This window comes from Paramormyrops kingsleyae, chromosome 15 (assembly GCF_048594095.1).
Source record: "Paramormyrops kingsleyae isolate MSU_618 chromosome 15, PKINGS_0.4, whole genome shotgun sequence".
Classification (NCBI taxonomy): Eukaryota; Metazoa; Chordata; class Actinopteri; order Osteoglossiformes; family Mormyridae; genus Paramormyrops; species Paramormyrops kingsleyae.
In genome coordinates, this window is record NC_132811.1 from 2,248,028 (window position 1) to 2,268,686 (window position 20,659).

Here is a 20,659-nt window from a genome sequence, read left to right on the forward strand (position 1 = left end):
AGACCGTTGATATGCACATAAAGCTATATAAAACACTAAAGGGAAGGGGGAAAACTGGAGAAACATAATAGGGCCCCTTTAAAGAGGGTGTTTGAAACACGTGTCCATATAATTTAATATTTCTTAATTATGTGGTCAGAGTAGAACTTTGATCAGTGTGGTTTGCCGAAAAACAATCTCCATCAAATATTGAAATTAATTCCTTTAATGCCACACGGTGGCAGCAGTACATAAGCATTGTATTACTGCGTTCCAGTTTCTTGAGCAATAAAGTGACAAATCCGTCTTTAAAAGTATATTAATTCACTTATAAATTATTTGAAAACAACCTCACAGACCTGGAACAGATTAGTTTTATTGTATTCAGAACTTTTATTTAACTGGATTAGACAAACATCCATCCATCTTCCAGCTGCTTACCCTGCATATTATTGCAGTGGCAATAAGAAAAACGGCATTGATGAAGATGAAGATTATATGATTCATTTTGCATTTACCACTTTTTTAAGAATTATCAATGCAAAACACCTTGTTAAAATCGCCCTTATTACAGTTATTATCAATTGTTTTTGCACATTTCATGAAACATTCTCATGACTATAAGAGCATTTCTCACAATGGATTATCCATATAGCACAACACTGTGGTTTAGCTGCAAAAGGCCATAACTCATCAAAAGCAGTTAACTCGTGTCTCACAAGTAAATTCAATCAATTAATTAGTGTCACCAAAATGAAAAGTACCTTCATCACTGTTTAAACCACGAGAGTAAGTATGCTTAGATATATTGTCAAAATGTCAGTGTAAGTCTGCTCTTGGCGCCACATTTCACACTTTCTCATTGTCATTGACTGATCATTCTCCTCGAGCAAACTGATACTTATTCTTATCAAAGTCACTGGTTTCAACATTGCAAGGCTCTACATTAGCCTACAATATGTAAAGTTCACTGGCAAGAGAAACCAGTGGCATGCACATGTAATTTCTTCAGAAGTGAGATAAGAGTGCAGCAGCAAACAAGTCACACAGCACTGTATAACAAAAACAGCAAACAAAAGTCACACAGCACTGTATAACACAAAAACAGAGAACAAAAGTCACACAGCACTGTATATCACAAAAACAGTGAACAAAAGTCACACAGCACTGTATATCACAAAAACAGTGAACAAAAGTCACACAGCACTGTATAACAAAAACAGCAAACAAAAGTCACACAGCACTGTATAACACAAAAACAGAGAACAAAAGTCACACAGCACTGTATATCACAAAAACAGTGAACAAAAGTCACACAGCACTGTATATCACAAAAACAGTGAACAAAAGTCACACAGCACTGTATATCACAAAAAGAGTTGATTGTCATAATGAGAAACATGCCAAACTAATCAAGAAAAACTGTAAAATGCCGATAATTACTCATCATAAATATGCTATTATAACATGTATACCTGTTAAATAAATATGCACAAAGAGGTAGAGGGGAATGGTAAATGCCGTATGGCCTTAACAGCAGATGGAATATAAATACTTAAGAGCCGTAATCTTTATCCATGGTTGTCTCCTGCCAATCGGCAGTTGCTTGGCCAAAGCTGCCTTTCGGATTAAGCCTGTCTGCCAGCGATGGCACTAATCTATTTTTTTTTTTTATCAGTATACTTTTTTGGCAGTAAACGGAACGGCTCTTAGCAGGTATGGTTTTGTTTCTTTATGGCGACAGGACAGGCACTGCTCTCATTCCGGGGATTAAATGATATGTAATGAAAGCATCCTGAGTGTGACTCGACGTGGTAAAATCCGAGTATGGATTCCATGTCGCAGCACCCTGGCTGTCCGGCGCCGTGCAAACGCTGGTGGTGCAGCGGCGTTGTCGGGAGACGGGAGCGGCCACCTGGACGGCAGTATGGCGGTGCAGAGGCACCGCGGCCGGGTCAGCCGGTGCGTCTGGCGGGCTGGATGCCGTCGCTTGAGCTCGAGCTGGGGCTCGCAGCGGGGCTCCGTAACCCGTGAAAGGGGAGCCGCCGGCAGGCAGACGCCAGCGAGGCGAGGGGCTTAATGGGGCGCGCTGGCCGAGCGCAGGTGAGGCCGGCAGTGGGACGGTGGCTGGCGGCTGGCGGGCAAGGTGCCCGCTGCTCCGGGCTGTCCTGAAAAGGCCCCGCACACTCGGGGGGCAGGTTATTCCAGGGCCGGGCATGGAGCCACGGAGCCGGACAGAAGGCTGGATATATTTGGCTTTGGACTGACACGATGTTTCAATCTGTGAGGTAATGAAACACCGTGGTTTAGATAGATAGATAGATAGATAGATAGAGTTGCCAACTTGGGTCAGCTGGCTGGCGTTACATTTTCAGTTCTACACAAATTTCCCAAGGCTTTTGATGTCACTAAGTTTAGGTACGTAATGGAATAATATAGATTTTCCATAATATTTCCTGCGTGAGAATCAGAAAGCGAGTGTCACGCCAGATGTGTGACAGTTGGTAACCATATATAGACAGCCATTGAAAAATAGTCCATCTGTGGAGTGTTCATTACCATATACATGACTGCACACCTCACTTGTAAACTAAGAGCAACCTGTAATTTGTAATATTGTCAAACTTTTAAGTGCATAAATCTAGCTTCAGAGGATTGTTCCGTCTGATTGAAATAGATGGGGCCATTAGCTACCTTCTCTGGTTCGAAGGGTGACTTGGTTTTAATTGGACCGATCTCTAAAGCTGAAATAAATACTCGTCTAAGTGTATAACAACTTTCCCGTCTTAAAACGGTGGCTGTTGAAGGGCCACTCTATAACTCATTGAAATTTTAATTTGTTTTGGCTCACCCTAAATGTGGCATTATGGGAGAATAACAAGTTTCCCTCTGTGTCTGAGCAGAGTTGGATGCGGACAGAGACGTGAGTCGAGCTGAGTCTTATTTTTGTGGAAAATCAGTGCCGTCATAAGCTGCCCAATGACTGCTGTCTTTACATTTCCAAACCGAGGGCCCCTCTGCTTGCTGAGACGTTTCTCTCACCTCCGGCAGAATTGGGGCCAGTGGTTTAATTAGAATATCTCTTTTTTCATGTATACCCAAATAGACCTTAAGCAGCCTTGCTTACAGACGCCCGGTCATTTCCTCACAAATAAGTCGATGATCACTTCAGGTCAGTTCCAGTCAGGCCAATCAGATGATAAGAAACACATGTTCTTGTGCTTGAACAGGATACATTTACCTGTTTGGAAGGTCAATGAGTTGTATAGTATTGGATTGTAATGTAAATATGACACAGAATCAATGTTTTGATAGATTAAAATGTACATGATTATATAATGTTGCTTACGTTGCTTTCTCTTGTCATTGCACCAGGGTAATATTAACCTTGGTGTTCCTGGCTTGAGTCTATGTTGGACATGCTCAACCCTTAACCACTATCTTTGATTCAATTTCCATTTTTTAAATTTCATTATTGTCTCCAGAATGTTTGAATCCTATCCTGGAAAATAAATCTACGGTAAATTATCAGATATCTTCTTTCGTTGGGCTTCCCAGATGCAGCAGAAGGTCTGTCCATGGCCCCATCGGCCGGCGGGAACCATCACCTTCAACGCCGAAACCAGTTTGTATCTGTTTATTTCCGCTCTGGAATGTGAGTGAGATTCCTGCTTTTGCACCCAGATTCCTTTGAGGTCAGCTGCATTTTATTGTTTCTTTACTGGTCAGGGAAACACCAGGATGAGAAGAATATAGAATTTTCTGTTGTTAAGCACCCGGCCACATCCCATACTGATTAAATAGATTCGTACTGGTCCATACCTATACAGGCTGACCCAGCATCACCCACAAATATGCACTTCTTCCAATCTGCTTGGAGCAAAGTTGTTTGTTTAACATTTTCGTGGCTTTGAAAGCTCTCTTATCATATGCTAATGCTTCAGATCCACCCTCCATCCACCTATCCTGGACAGGCTGACTGGGAGCGGTTCTGGTTTCACTCTTAATGATTTAACAATTGGGATTGGTAAAAAAAAAAACAATTCCCCGCAATATACTGTATGTAGCTCAGTTGCAGTCAGGCTGTCCTTATTTCAGATGGTTATGTTGATATCCTAAGCAATTTCTATAGATACTTCATATGAACAAACAACAGATTGGTTATGCAGCGACTTAATGTTAAAACGGGACCATACCACCTAAGAATAAAATAGTAAAGTCTTCAACTACGAAACGGCAGAGAGCGCTAGATGATATTTTAGTAAGGAACAGCATATTGTCTAAAAAAACAGACCCCCCCCCCCCCGCCCAATATTGTTATCCTTTTAAGTTGTAGCCTGACCAATTGCCTCATAAGAGGAAGAATTTGCATGGCCTCCATAGTTAACGTCACCATTCTTTCTGTAATGGTTTCTTCCTTCATCTGCCCCTTAACCAAAGGTAATTGGAATAAAAACATAATAAGTAGTGTTTTCCAAGGCCCCGATCCAAAGTATATAATGTTCTGGTGGTGCCGGTTATATGAGAATCCCAGTATAATTATGACAATAACAATAAAACTATTACATGGCTTTGGTGCAATAACAGTGAGGATCGGCATGTGGATCGCTATCCCCGAAGCAGCACCTGAGGAATGAAAAGACCAGCAGGTTTTCTCGATACTCTGTCCGTGTGTTCTGGTCAGTGATTCCACCCCTCCTTTCTCCCCTCCACTCAGTCCCGAATTCAGCTTGAAAATACTCAGCCGCAGTCCTTGTCTCTCATCCACTTCTGAAGAGTAACAATTTAGATGCCACATGTCTTTTTTTAAGTAAAATTTTAAAGAAGCTTATTTTTATTCAATTAAATTATTTATTTATGATTGGCCTCTCTGGTACCGTTTTTAATTGGTTCAAATCATATCTAACTGAAGAGAATTTTTCGTAAGCATGGATTTATGTTCATCAAAAAATTATAAAATGAAGTGTGGTGTTCCCCAAGGATCAATTTCGATCATTGGCGACGTCATCAGTTTCCATAGTTATGCTGATGACACATAACTTTACATCGCTGTGTCCCCTGATGAGCCACGGCCAATAGATGCCCTTTTAACCGCATTTTAGATATCAAGTCATGGATGGCCAAGAACTTTCTACAGCTCAGATGTTGGTGATTGCTATTGAAGCTCAGAGAGAGAAGCTCTACGTGAATCACAAGCACCAGCATCTAACCCTTGCAAACAAGTAAAAAACCTTTGAGTCGTCTTAGACTCAGATCTCAGTTTTGTGCCTCACATTGGAAATATAACTAGCAGTACATTTTATCATCTTAAGAACATTGCCAGAGTGCATCTGTTTCTCTCTCCAGCCAACACAGACACTAGTACATGCTTTTATTACTTGCAGGATTGACCACTGTAATGCTTTACTTTCTGGTATCCTAAGAAGAATATATCTCAACTACAATTAATTCAATACTCTGCCGCATGTGTATTAAATCAGACCAGAAAGAGAGCAAACATTACACCAATTTTAACGTCAGTCTGCTTCAGAATTGATTTCAAGATTCTTTTACTGGTTTACAAAGTTCTTAATGGTGTTGGACCTACCTATTTATCGGATTTGCTTTGATCCTATGAGCCCTTTAGAAGTCTCAGGTCTTCAGGTAGAGGCCTTTTAATTATCCCTGAAGTCCCAACTAAAACCCCCGGTTGCATGCTTTTGTTACTATGGTCCACGTCTGTGACACAGCCTTCCTGAAGACCTGAGGGCATCAGAGAATGTTCATATTTTTAAAAGTAGACTTAAGACATACCTTTTCAATCTGGCTTTTGCAGTTCTACTGTTTTACCGAACTTGATTTATTTATCTGTCTGCTTATCTATATATGTGAACTTTATTTATTACTTATTTACTACTTTGTCCATTTTAATACTTGGTTTGTCCTCTTTTATTTCATTTTATTTTTCAATCATCTTTCTTTTAATACCTTACTTATTTCTTTTTATCCGAGAACATCTCATCTCTTTTTTTATCTCAATTATTTTATTATTATTTATCATTCTATCCCTAATGTTCTATCTCTATTTCTATCTTCCTTTTATACTTTTATTTTGTAGTTGCTTATACTTTTTCTCCTCCTTTATTTACCTTTATCATATTTATTTATCTATCATAACGTTATCTTTTCCTTTTTATTAACTCACCATGTGTAATTTTACTCGCTATATTTTAGCCTTCTTCTAGCGTTTCCTCATGCAAAGTTCCCTGTATGCGTTTCCTTTATTGTCGTGTCTATTCTTTTATTATTTTCTTATTTATCTATCTATTTGTTTATTTACTTATTTATAATTGTCTTTCATTTCTTTTATCCCTTTATTTTATAGTTTGGGTGAGGGTGGTAATAGGGGTGGGTTGATATTATATTTTATTATGCAAAACACTTTGTGTTGCATTGTGTTTGTGGGAAAAGTGCTATATAAATAAAGTCTGATTGGTTGATTGGTTGATTGGTTGGGCGGTTGGTTGTTCTTTGATTGGTTGGGCGGTTGGTTGTTCTTTGATTGGTTGGGCGGTTGGTTGTGGTGTGAGGCAGGTGCAGGACCAGGCATTCGGTGGACTAAGCAGACCTGATAGGAAACCAGTAACTTTGGAAGGTGAAGCTGTGAAGCTGTGAGTTTGGAGCCTTAACTCCTTTGCCATGCTGGTGTTCTGAAGCTGCAATCAGAATTCAGATACCTAGTGCTGCATTTAGGTATTAAATGCTTCATGACAGCAACACAGCATTTTATTGACTTTTCAGTGCTGTTCCAGTTCAGTATTTTCCACAAAGGTGACTCCTTGAAAAACTGGCAGAGACAATAGCATGGATATGGAAATGCCCGCTTAGCTACAGGCAGGTGTGTCGGCTGAGGGTGAAGCAGGCGCTCAGGAAGCTCCGCACGGCTGGGTGCGAAAATGTCAGTGTTCTGCAAAAACCGCACTTGTCAGATATCGTCACACTGCCCTCTAGCAGCAGGCAAGCCTCTTCTCTTCTTTCCTTTTCTCTGTCGTGCACAAACCAGCAGAACTTTCCTTTGTGTAAGATTTCCTGGACCTCCAGTCAACATGATGGATCTTTAAACTGTCCTTGTGTTTTTTTTTTCAGATTTGTTGCACAAATGAGCCCAGGGCCTGCATACAGCAGATCTGTTACCCCTGGTAGCCCCTCTAGCTGTCCTCTTACGGTTTGACCCTGTGTATTTCACAAGTATGTTGCTGATTCTGAAATTGTCACATGCTTTGCTAAAACTGGGCCCAGGAACGCTAGTGGCTGCTGTTTGGGAAAGATGGCACATAAATCTCAGCTCCTAGAAAACAGATCCAAGGACACCCCCTAAGAATTATTTGTACAAGGATTTGGAGCTCATCCTAGACACCAGAATGCTGGGGCTGATGTGCCCTTGCCAATTTTCCCGTCCAAAATGACACATTTTTGCTCTGCCTTCAAATGTCTGCTCCACGCCCTGCTGAAGGTGCTTTATTCATGGTGACTGGCCAGAAGAACGTTTCATGACTGTTTCATCACCAAGACCAGGAAACCCACATGACCGCATTCATTACTTCATCATTATCGCCAGAGGTCATCAGTCCTGGCCGTATTAAAATCTTTGACAAACTTTGATAAGCTACTTTGTCCACTTTTGTCCAAATGCACTCTTTGCAGTTATATATAAGTGCATCATAAGATTACTTAATATCAGTCCTATAAGACTTATCTCTGTTTTTCTGTGAGGTCCCACAAAGGAGCACAGACCATGTTGCAGACTTTTCTGCAGCTCAATGCCTGTTTTTTCTTGTGTTTTGCATTGTCCCTTAATCCTCAGTCAGAATCGTGTCATGAATCATCACAATACTTACTTTCATATATGGCCATGCTTCGTGTTTTTGTGCTGGTGTTGCTCATACTGGGAGGGGGTTTGTGGCTCAGAAGGTTAGTGCCTGTGATTAGAAGGTTGTTGGTTCAAATCCCAAGGTCAGCAGAATGATATCACTATCAGGTCCTTTAACCCCAACTGGTCCAGGGATCAGTGGACCCTGCCCTCTCAATAGTGTAGTACTGTCTGTCACACTGTGTAATACCTTGGCAAAGAGGATCTGGGCCCTTGCATTCGTACAGGAAGTTTGCAGGTTTTGATAGAGAGGTCTGCAAGAGGACGTTCACATTTCAGTTGCTGGAAAGTGTTTCATCTTCAGAATGTTGCATCCTCAGTTCAGTGGCACCATCATTGTATTTAGACATAGGAGGGAAACTGTAGTTTGAGACCAGAGGTGATACCAGAAGACACTGGCTGGGAAAGTGAGCGCATTCGAACTACACACAGATATCCTCAGGATGACTGATAGGGCTGTAAAAAGGGAACTAATCAACATCCTTTCATCAAAATTACACGTAAAATATTTTTCTGGAGCTAGCCTCAAAGTCCCACAAAAGCAAATATCATGGCAACTAAAAAATTATGAATCCTGAATCACAGCAAGCTGACAGTCTTATAAATATTGTAGGGTGGTGAAAGAGACAAAGTTACAAAGTCGTGAATGAAACTTTCCCTAGTCAGTTGCATAGTTAATTTGCTGTTATTCGCTATTTTATGCACTGGCTCAGGGCAGTAATATTTGTAGAAATAGACCTGCTTTGAAAGCAGATTCCAAGCACTGAAAGAGACATTTCCTCTGGGAGGTGCCCCCAGGGACAGCGGGAGATAGGAAAACGCGGTTTGTCAAAGCACGTCATCCAGCAAACGACGCTCGGGAGGGCAGTGGCTGACATTGTCGTTAACCGCCGTGTTCAGTTAAAGGCCATCATTTGATCTGTCCGCACTGTGATCTCTCATCCAGACAACTTTACATACAAATGTTTTGATCTGCGTTTGTTTACTATTCACTGATTTAAAATCAGATCCATAAATAGATCTTTCACAGACTAGAAAGAGCCTTGAAAAGTCAGTTAATCTTTTTAACGAACGAGAAGTGTTTGGCACAATGCCAGTTATTTGTGACTTATGGATCTGTGTACGTGTTTCTTTGTGTATAGGAAATGAAGAAAAAAAAGTTAGGTACTGAAGGTGCCTCAGTGTACTGCATGCTTCCTGAGAACAAGTTCCACTGTTCCCAGCTGGATGACTTTGACCCGACCTTGACCGACCTTTATGAATGCAGGAAGACGTTGACACATCCTGTCAAGGGTGGCACGCTGCCACCTGCTGGGAGTATTCTCCGTTTGTTGATTAAACAAGTCCCGATGACCGGCTGCGCAGACATCTCTGTGAGAATGGGAGGAAAATTAACCTTGGTGTGTAATCAGTCTTCCGATAACTTGGTTGTTTTTTTGTGGGAAAACAAGGAGCCCTTAGATGTCGATAGGACTGTAGGTCGCACGTCTTGACCCTGTGTGTAGAAAAACACTGCAGGAACTGGCTGCGAGCAGTGCCCAAGTCTCTGCACAGACCTCCCAGGCCCAGAGGTCTCTACTTTCACTGGTGTTTTCCTGGGAACCTGACTATGACCAACCCCATCTGCACGGCTGAATTTTGATTATGATTAGCATCGACAACGTGTTCCAGTTTAGCCTGGTAATATGGGAGTTTAACCGGGGGGGTCACCTCTGACTGTTGTATTTAACTTGTGAATAATGTGGGGAGGGCTGTGTTGATGCTGCATTCAACCCATTAGGTGACATAGGCGACTGCCTAGGGCGCCATCTTCTGCCAGCCAGCTGCTGGCACCCCCTTCAGGCAAGCTTTACCGTCATTACTGGGTGCATTTCCACAGATAATTCCAGGAAAAACGACTTATAACAAATTTCATGATTGTTGTTAGAAGTTTGATCATGCCTGTAATACAAAAGGATGCAATACTGTGTTTTTCCTGTATTCCTTAGGAATACAGCACTCGCAGAAAGTCTTGAGACGCTTTGCTTAATTCTGTAACAATGTTGCAAATTTATTGGTTTCATAACAAGCAATGTTTAACATATCTGCACATATCATCCACACAGACATTTTCTTAAGTGTATTTTTTTGACTGACTAAGTTCTCTTCTTGCCATTTTGCTATTAATTTCAGTTGTAGTCATTGGCTTCCAAAGGGATACTAAAGTCAAATATTTGGTGCTTTATGTTTTTTGAAAAGATGTTATTAATTAAAAAGCACCCAATGAGACTGCTTGTCAGTGGACTTTGTAATTCAGAACAGCTCTTTTAGAACTATAATCTGTCTTTCAGTTTATTACTATTTGGAGCGTTTTACTTAAAGCTACTGATGGTTTCTAATGTGATTTTTTGCTAAACAATAAAACATTGATTTTGTTATAAAACCAATAAATCTGCAATGTTTTTGCTGAATTAAGCAAGTGTCCTAAGCCTTTCTGTGAGCGCCGTATGATTAACTAGTCCAGCTATTTGAAATCCCCCCCCCCCATGACTTTTTGTATCCCTTCGATCAAGTTCCATCAGAAAGAGAAAACAGCCCTTTGTATCCTTAGCTTCTGATTTCAGAACAAGGGTTTGTGTGTTGTGCTGTAGTTTCCACACAACACAGTTAACATTTTTGAAGAAAATCCTTTCAAAACTTGATTTTTGTGTCATAATTTTGCTCCTGTTGGACTGCAGCCTCACAGAGGGTACTGAGAGACATGGTACGGCTTAGAGCCTCGTCTTTCATGCCTACCATTAGCTTTCTGGTATATAAGCATCGGGGCACAGTTTTCAGTTAGCTATACAGCAGATGAGCCTGAACTGGAGCACTGCAGTCAGCTGCAGCTGCAGTGCATTCTGGGAATTGGCCCAGGAGCTCAGACCGTGCTGCGTGTCTTTATCGCTGTGTCTGCGTTGCTGGTTTTGGCCCTGACACATGTATCGGCTGGGGGCAGGCATTCTCAGGAAGCATTACTGGGCGTAGATTTTTGAGAAGATACATTTCAAAGGAAGAGCGGAGTGAAGATCTGCTGCTCTCTGAGTACGGTGCAAAACACGCATAGGTTTCTCCATTCGGCTGCAGTATCCCGCTGAATGCAATAGGAATTTCCTGTTTTATGAATGACATAATGCAAACATACAAGGCCGCGATGAAACACAAACAGAGAAAGTACAAGGCATGTTTACATTCCACCCTGTGTATTAATCCATACCATAAGTCAGTCCTGGGGCATTTGTACTCTATATTAAACAATAGTAATTCAGCAGTGTTTAATAGTCTTTTTATTATCTACACAACATTCTGGTGCGTTGTGAAATAAGTGTATTGTTTTGGTAGTCATGAAAAAGCAGCATTTGTGTCTGTTACAATAAATGAGACTTAATATGGTGGTTAGAAATGACAGAGCTTATTTTTAAATATAGGGAAACAGTTTAACATTTACCACTGCAGTACTGGGCTGTTATTTTGCACTTGTAGTCTTCCTGTCAGCTGTTCTCCTCTCTCATTAACAAGGTGTCTTTTGTCACAGAAATGACATTTACTTGCCATTGATGTTTTTCGGTTGTCGCACCATTTTTAATTTTATTTTTATTTTGGTAAACTCCAGGCACTGTAGTCAGTGGGAAGCTGTTTCTGAGATGCCGGAGCCACCGTGGATCACGCCAAAAATCATATGCTCAAACCCGTTTAGATCAGGCGTCTTGCAGGGCTTAACTTGCTGGTTGTATTCAGTTGCTGTTCAGGGTAGCAAACTGTTTGCATTAGCAAGCAGGTGTAGGTAATAAAATGGCCACTGAGTGTACATTACACAACATGATGTCAAAAATTATAACCTCCATCCAGAAGTCATCCCATTGTCCGCTAGCAGACCGCCCCTCCACTCCGTTTGCTCGGGATTCAACAGCGACAAAGTTTATGTTCGCAGCGCATTTTGTCAATGGTCGATGTTAGTGCAACGGCGGGGATTAAGTCGCTCCTCTTCCACGGTGCAGGTCGCCGGACCTTAATCCCACCGAGCAGCCCCTGCGGCTGCACAGGATTCTCCCTCTAATCCGAGAACGGCCGCGTAAATCATCATTTTAAGCAATCCTAATTGCTTATATATGAGAAAATACATGCTACTTACGACTTGTATTGCGTGATATATTTTCGTATTCACACGGTTTAATAAAAGCGGAAAAAAGTTAAATTAGAGCAAAGTGCTTTTAAATGTCAAAAGTTAAGACTACTTAATTTTTTTTTTTTTTACAAATGCAATATAATCCTACAATTCCATGACATTCGTTGTATAACAAAATACAAATTAAATATACGCCTACGAATTACAGAGAAAATGCAAACAAATTGTCCCTGTCAGTAATGAAAAATAGCAGTAACTTCTCTGGTATTTACAATCACGACGTTTTTGTATTTAAATTGAGTATTGCATTATTGTAGGATAAAGCACTGTCTAAACATTTTTGTTGCTAACATTATTATATCTGGATTTGGGGGGTAATTAAATCTTCTAAGGGGTAAATTATTTTTTATAGTAGTAATTTGAGGTGGCTGAGAGTCAGATGTGCGGAGATTTTTATGCCATATACAGACATACTGTCCCCGGATTTCCATTGCTCCCATTTAGGAGTCCACTCCACACTTTCCATGACACCCTTCATCTGACCCAGCTGACTGGCAGTACTTGTTTACTGGTGGATAGAGACAGAAAGAGACGGAAAGGGGGGGAACCTGAGAGTGAGGAACCATAGATAGTGGGTATATAACTTTTTCGCTTTTAATAGTCTCGCGCTGTCGATTGTAGCCTATTTATCGTACATTGGAAATATTTCCTAAAAAAAAAAACAAAAAAAAAACGAAACATCAAGACACCTTCCCGGTTCGGATTAGTTTTCTGGCTAATCTCAATGAAACAGATTATGCTCCTTGGACTTTTCCGATTTCGAGGCACTGCGTCGGAGGCTATACCTTTTTAATTTTATTTTTAAGTGATCCACGGTTGGATTTCTCGTGCTGATCTTTTTCCCTTCGTATTACTGCGGCACCCTAGCGAATGACTTGAGTTTCGCATTACACCGAAAAGGAGAGGCATTTGTGGGATATTTCCCCCTTAGTACTGTAAGGACTTCCTACGGGGTGCTTATTTTTTTCCCTTGGCGATCTGTACCGTGGAATAACTTCATGTAATATGCAAAGCAAGGAGAAAGCTAAAAAAAAAAAAAACGACGACCTGTGGAATTAAATTAAATACATTCTACCTTTGTTCGGCGTACAAGGGATTTTGGAAGAAAACTGAGACTGAATAACATTATAACGAAGGTTTTCCGAGATATTGTGAATAATTGCATGGATGTGCGTTGTCTCCTGAATTGTTGAATGAAAGTGGGATCATTATTGTAGAGGAGGACGCGGCTGGGAAGGAGCGCATGAGCGAGACGCTGCCGCCCCTTCGAGGACCTCCTTACTGGCGGTGGGGGCTCTTTTTTGTCGACTCCAGAAGGATTTTGTCAAACAAACTTTAACAGATTAAAGTGGAAGACGGCGCATTATAGCTGATTTGAATGTGGGACTGTTCGGCGTCGCCGGAGCCCGAGGTCTCGCCATCTAATGCAGGATTTATTCTGGCGGAGGTGATGAGAAGTTGAGGCGCTGGGAATATTGAAAACAACCACGTTGGACTCCTCGGCCCCTTTTTTCTGGGGGGTGGGGGTGGGGGATAGGTGACAGATCGCGTCATTTTTAATCAAACATACTTTGTATAATTAATTAGCCAGGTATACAAAACTCAAGTGTGAATTGAACTTTAAGTATTTATATAGGTTACGCCGTCTACGTTTCCGTGGATAACAAACGCTGAGGACATAATCGGATTCAAGATGCAGATGGGGACTTGGGCGATTGTTTTGGTCGCTTTTATCCACGTCCTATGCAATTGCGGGCTGACGAATGGAGAAAGTAAGTACTCGGTTAATGCATTATTTTCCACGGCAGGGTTAAAAGTCACGTTTTGGGTCTCTCTTGCTGCGGTAGTTCATATTGGGGGAAATGAGAAACAATAACCAAGTATATTTCTAATAATGTATCGCAAGATAGCTTGCTGTGTTGTCTCATCATCAATAGCCGTGTGAATTTATTAGCTTCTGGAAAGCTATTGTGATTGAAATGCAGATGTATCTTTGGCACGATTTGATTATAGGTTTCTTATTAAGCTGTGGTGATAATATTTTTGTAGGCAGCAGTCAGAAACGCGCACCCAGGCACGCATGCATGTAATATTAAGCTACGGGGCCTTGCGTATTTACGTCAGCCTGAAGGTTAGATTAGTTGTGATTACTGAGCTGGGGTGGTCTGATGCAGTGTGACTAAACCGAAAATTGCGGGATCCGTTTGCACACCGAGGCCTCTTCCCAATCCTGCCTGGCCGGGGTGTAAACAGGTTTTTGCCCAATCCCCCCTCTGCATCACTGCTGCATGAAGCCGCGCGCTCTCGACCCCCGGCCGCTGCAGCCCCGCTAACCTGCTAGCAGCCGGATAACGCGTGCTTCCCCAGGGCTGCTGCCTGGGACGTGATGGGATGGGATGGGCGCATTATTTGGTTACAGTAGCGTCAAATTTGACGATGTGTTTTACATCTTGTAGAGGGAGCCCCTATAACGTCGACATAGTAAATATAATCAGTTTTCTTATTAATTAATGGAAGCACTTATGGCTGGCTGGCTGTTTCTTCTTAGGTTTCCTGCCATCATGTTATTTAAAATATTTTTAATTGTATGGTCATGATCATCTCAATAATCTGCACATACATCATTAACGGATGCACATGAATTGCCCAGTAGTGCTTAAGGGTGGTGCATTTTTGGTAACTCATTCTTACGTGGCACCCCAAACAAAACTTTAAGGGCCTGGGTGCAATAATGCTTTGGATAGACAATAGAATAGCCCTTAAAGCAGTCACCAGTAATGAACAATAATCTGTATAGTGTTTGTGTTGTTTGAATTAAGCTTGGTAGTGACTAAGAGTCTGCAAGTGGGAGAGTCATTTAACTTTAGACTATTTGAAATTTAATTCATTTTGTATTCTTTGTTAAACTTCACATAAACCCACATAAAACACATTAATGTTTTCTTTTGTAAATATGGACTCCTTCCTCGATATATTGCTACCACACTTTACGATTCTGTAATCTGCAAATCGGTTTGAATTATCAGACCTGTTTCCAGCTAGCATTAAACCACAGGGAGCAGGCTGATTTTATGATTAAACCCGTAACGTGAGCATTACTTTCAATGTGCTTGTTATTTCTGCCTCTTGTATGTGAAATGTTGCGCAGGTGTATGTCTGCGTTGTAAGTGGCCATGGATCAGTGGCTGAACACGAGAAGATGTTTGCATACACACATATGCCAGCCAGCTATATTTTCAATCATTCAGCTGTGAGAGGAGCCATGTAAATCACTGAAGAAAGCCAGTCCATCTCGCTGGATTTATTTTTCATGTAGTACCAGTTGGTTGCTGATAATTTTTGTGTATCACTGGCCTCAGCTAGTTATCATATTGTCACTTTTTTAGACTGACATATTCTGATTTGTTAATTCTATATGCGTTACAAGTCTTTGCATCTCTAAAATGTTAAGGGGGCGTCTGTTATGGCATTAATTCTCAGACTGTTTTCATTTTCAAATGTTTTTCAGCACTTCGAGTGATCCTTCCTTTCACATGATTTTTGTCAGAAATGGTAAAAAAAAAAAAAATGGGCATGTATTTGTTTACACCAGGATTTTTGGTCCCAGAGAAGTATAATGTTCTATGCTCCTTTTTAATTAGATGTTTTCCCTGGAAAACGTTTTGTCTGTATATGTGAGGTGAATACCAATCAGAAAATAAAGTGGATTTTCATGAGATCTGATTGGTTGCTTTGTACAGGAAAGGGTGAGTTAAACTATTCTACTGACCGAATCCCAAACCTATTTTAACTTTAATCTGAATTCATAACATCATCCCTCTTCAGGGTCTGTTGCGGTCGCTTTAATGTCTAGTTTATTTTTCCTGCTCGCATATTTAATTTGACAGTGATAATATTCAATGGGCAGTTTTCCACCTGCTGCCATACAAAGTCCCACATGGGGGGGGGGGGGGCACATAATTGATATTTATATTGCCAAAGTATGATTACAGATTTAAAATGTGTTGTGGCCAGTCAGCGGTCCACTATAAAGTGACTTTATTTGCCACACGATGTAAACTGCAGCACTGCGGATGTGTAAAGAGATGCTGATTGACACAAAAACCGAGGTCAGTCCTGTCTTTCTGAGGATCTTTCTGAGGATTGTCCTCGTTCCTCGTGGTTTCCCAGCGGTGTGACGTGGCTCAGCCTGTATAATATTGAGGGCCATTTATTTCAAATCGCTTTACAGTCTGTTTTCTGAATGGAAAAGGTCAGTCTGAAGAACACACTCCGTAGCTCTCCCGCTTCTCACTTTTGGTTTGCGTTCTTTCTTACATTTCTGCCGGGCGAGGCAGCTGCTCTCCTCACACTTAGCTGCCTTTCAGCTCGGTGCCCGCCATGCCAGCAGCGCCCATTGTGGGGTCTGGGCGCTGTGGTAGATCCTAATGTGACCGTTAAGCTTGGTGGAGCTTTAATTGAAGCGCAGTGTCTCTCAGCCACTGTACTGGTGGTGCTGCTTTTGATGAGAGCATAATGCAGTGTGAGCCGACGTCGGCCGCGGTCGGGGGCCTCCCGCCATTAGCTGTGCTTTTCTCTTTTTTTTCTTTTTCTTTCCCCTGCCCCCCCTCTTCGGCCACTCCTCCTTTCTGTTGCTCATCAGTTAGTAATTTGTTTTTCGGTCCTGGGCTGTGCACAGGGAGACTGCAGTATTAGCTGGCATTGCTTACAGTGGTGGGCCGTATCGCCAGACTCATTGGTGGGTTCGAGTTTCAGGTGCTGTCCTTGGGGTTTTATTATTATTTATTTGATCTTGAGCGCTTTCATCAATGTGACCAGCGCTGGGTGCTGTGATTGTATGCATTTGTAATTATTCAAGTCAAATGGCGCGTAATTGTCATACTATTCATATGCAGGTATAAAAAATAAAGTTTCCCCCGCTGCACAATTCGACATACGAACAGCAAGTGACAAGGGGAGAGTTTCACAATAATTAAAGTGCACAAAACACAGGACAGTGCGAAAGACTGAGGCTGGACACAAGGGTTTTTGTACTTGGTGCATTTTCAGTCGTTTGTTATGTTACCGACACGATTGATAAGATTGTCCACGCCAGTCTGTAAGTGATAAAGATGATGGCTGCGTTGGCCTCCTATGGATAGGCGGCTGTTCTACACTCGGGCGATAAAAGCGCCAATGGAATGCGTCCGCTTTGGGCCGTGTATGATGCGATATCCTGCCCAGTGTAACTGGAGAGCGGGACTCCATGTGTGTTCATGGTGAGTTCAGTCGGCGGTAACAGGAGTTGCCTGGACACCTTGGAGCACCTACATGCATCTCTCAGAAGATGAGCTTCGGGAAGGTGGTGGCTGGACCATCTAAAGAGGCTAAATGTATTAACATGAATTTTAAGCTCTGCCTTGTTTAGTGATCGCTGCACTATTTATAGTACCTCAGGTATATGGGCCAGAGCTGTTGGGTATAACCTTGTTATTGTCATCATCCTCCTCATCATCTTCATCTTGCGTAGATGGGTCATTGGAGAAGCAGAGTAGTTTTGTGGGGCAGTTACCTCAGGCAAAGATCGAATGATATTAATGTCATTGACTTCCAATGGCAACTGAACTTGTTAGGTAAAACATATCCCGTTTCAAAAATTTGTGTATGGTGGTGTGTAATTGTATCGGCCTATCAGGGTCTGCTTTGAAGGTTTTACGGGACCGCATAAGATGTGTAACATGTTGAATGTAACATGAATTATGCAGTACTTTTTTGATTTTTCGATTTTGTAATGTCGCGTGGACTCTTCACTTCATGACTATGACAGCAGATATCTATGTTAAGAAACTTTTTTTTCTTTTTCTTTTTCATTTGAACCCCAAACATGATGAGTAGAAGCTGAGTCTATTGGGCTGTTTTGTTTACGATTGTCGTCGTCCATTCCATTCCTTGTGCTGACGAGCGTAAACCCTTTGGCTGTCAAAACAAAATCGTGAGTGGGATTAAGATGTCACCGTGATGAGAGGGGGCACCGAGGAGGGTTAAATTTATGGAAGTGCTGTGTGAGGTAAGTGTGTGGCATCGCGTTTTTATATGGGAGTTAAAATTCATGAGCCTCTAACAGGAGACTTCCCACATTAGCGGAACGTGCCTTGCAGATTTTTCTCTCTCTCTCTCTCTCTCATTTTTTTTCTCTCAGCACAGCAAAATGCATCGCGGTGAATTGCAAATAAACCCGACTTGCTCCCCACTGTGGAAGGGGGGGGGGAGGCTGTCTCCCCACAGAACACTATTTATCTTTACTTAGTTAGTGTTTGTATTTATGCTGTCAGTTGCATTGCTCTCGTAGGGAATGCAGGCTGGAGACTGATATAAAGGAGGGTTAGAAGATGCTGTCTCAGGTGGGCTTACTCTCCCGTTTCAGCCCCTTCTTAATTTATACTCTCCAGAATGAATATTTACAAGTCGAATTATGATGTGTAATTAGAATGTATTTTTGTTGTGAATCAAGCCTCTAGATGATTACATTTTTGAATGTGTGTTTTGCACATAGACTGCCTTGTCTGTGTAGCTACATATTTGATGCTGGCCTGAGTAGTTTGCTAAGGGTAAAATTACTTACATGCATGTGTGAGTCTGAACTGAAAGCGTTTAATGATTACATCATGGTTTGGCTTTGTGTCTCCATTAGCCCTCCTAAGATTTCTCACTATTAATAGTTAATGTTAATATTAATATGTTAATATTAACTGTTGTCAATAACTACAATAAACAATGGTTTGTGTTAAGGCTTTAACATAGTTGAATGTGTGTTCTTGTGTGTGATTAAAGAATGGCAAGATTTCAGGCTTTTCCAGGGAAGGGTTTCATCAATAATTATTTCTTTATATATATTATTTATGTGAAATTCATGCTGTTGTGTGTTAAGTTTAGGCATTTTACATTTTATGCAGTTAATACTGACATCTGCCTAGATGCATTGTCATGGGAGCATAAGAGCATGAATATTGTGAATCTTTTGGCCCAGTTATTAACTGTGTTGTGGTTGATATGGCAACAGTTTTGGTTCAGTTTGTGAGGTCCATGCAGGTCCTTTTTAGAGACTTATCACCGCCGAAGCTCGGTGCAGTGTCTCAGGAGACTGTTGTGTGTTTGTGTGTGGTGTGTGTGTGTGTGTGTGGGGGGGGGGGCTAGTGAGGAGAAACGTATTTATTTACTTTTTTTTTTTTTTTTAAACGTAGCGAATGGGAAGTCAGGCCCCTTGTTGTTCTGCTTTGGCTCTGTGAATCGGCGTCTGTGAGGAAGGCAGAAAAAGGTTCTTTACAGATCTGGGCTGGAAAAAAAAACGTCCTCCGGGAGAGACGCTGCGGCCAGAATGCAGCCATTGAGGCTGAATGCTCCGTGAGGCCGGCTGGCGCGTGCGGGAGCCTGAGTGCCGTGCTCCCGCGGCCTGCTCCCGCGGCCTGCTCCCGCCACATCGCAAAGCAGGAGTGCACTCCAAAAACAAAGCATTAACCATCATGTCCTGGGTGTGAAGACCCCAGGGAATGTGCTTTAAAGCTTCCTGATAAAATGTGACACGGACGTTGCCTTAACATGGCGTTCAGGTTGTGTGTGTATCTGTGGGTTTTTTTTGTGCTGCATGGGATACTGAGGCAATCTGGGAATTGTGGGAAAATACCACTGATTGTGGAATGTGTTTGAAGTGGCCCACCCTGTAGGTGTGGGGGTGGGGTGGGGTGGGGTGGGGTGGGGTTTTAGTGCATAGCCTACTGACTGCAGTGGTAGTCTCAACTGACAAGCCTCCACCCCACCCCCCTGGTCACATTAGAAAAAGCAGTCTGGGCAACGTGCTCCAATCACATTATCAACTGCAGCGTTGCATTAATACTCAACTGCAACTTTACATTAATTCAGCATTTCAGTGAGCTGGTTTTTAATAATTCTGTCATTTTAGAAAATGAATTTGTTTCGCGTTTTTTGCGTTTTATTTTTTCCTTTCAGTTTTAATTCTAGCCATTTCACCCTGGACTGGTTGCCAGTAAAATATTGTCTTTCAATCATATTTTTCTTTAAATGGAAATCTTTTTTCTTTATGTACATTTTAATAATTTTTTAATTGCCGCTGCTTCATTTGTAACCGTATCCTTTAATAATGAGTGCCCCCACCCCCTTCTGAAATAAAGGGATTGTTCCCAAATTGACTCTTACTTGGACATCCAATCTTGGTACCGGACAGGGCAAACAGACGACTTCGCTCAAACGCCGCTAGATTTGCTCTGCTTTAACTTGACTCTGTAGGTGCTGTAGGGTCGTTTGAACGCTTACTTCTGTCATTGATTTTTTTTTTTTTTTTTTTTATTTCCTCCTGAATAGCAAGGCCCCGGATCTGTCTGAAGGGTTCAGTGTGTTGTAGGGTCTGTCATGTGACTAGAAACTGGACCTTTGTCTCCAAGATGGCTTCCAGTCATTTATCAGGCGTTGCCAGAATTTTGCACACAGCAGAGGCCTGTAGCCTGACATGATTAATTACAGCGGTAAAACATACTAAAACTTCTCTAAACTGAATAATGAAATGGAGTATAGAA

General features: G+C 41.7%; 1 protein-coding gene across 1 annotated transcript in view; it reads left to right on the top strand.

Moving 5' to 3' along the window:
• Positions 1 to 12,591: 12,591 nt before the first annotated feature.
• Positions 12,592 to 20,659, top strand: part of LOC111860235 (insulin receptor-like) — a 70,593-nt gene continuing 62,525 nt past the window's right edge. Inside the window, exon 1 of the mRNA XM_023843720.2 lies at positions 12,592 to 13,864. Within this exon, the coding sequence (XP_023699488.2) occupies positions 13,786 to 13,864 (79 nt within the window). The 5' untranslated portion in view covers positions 12,592 to 13,785. The remainder of the gene's footprint in view (positions 13,865 to 20,659) is intronic.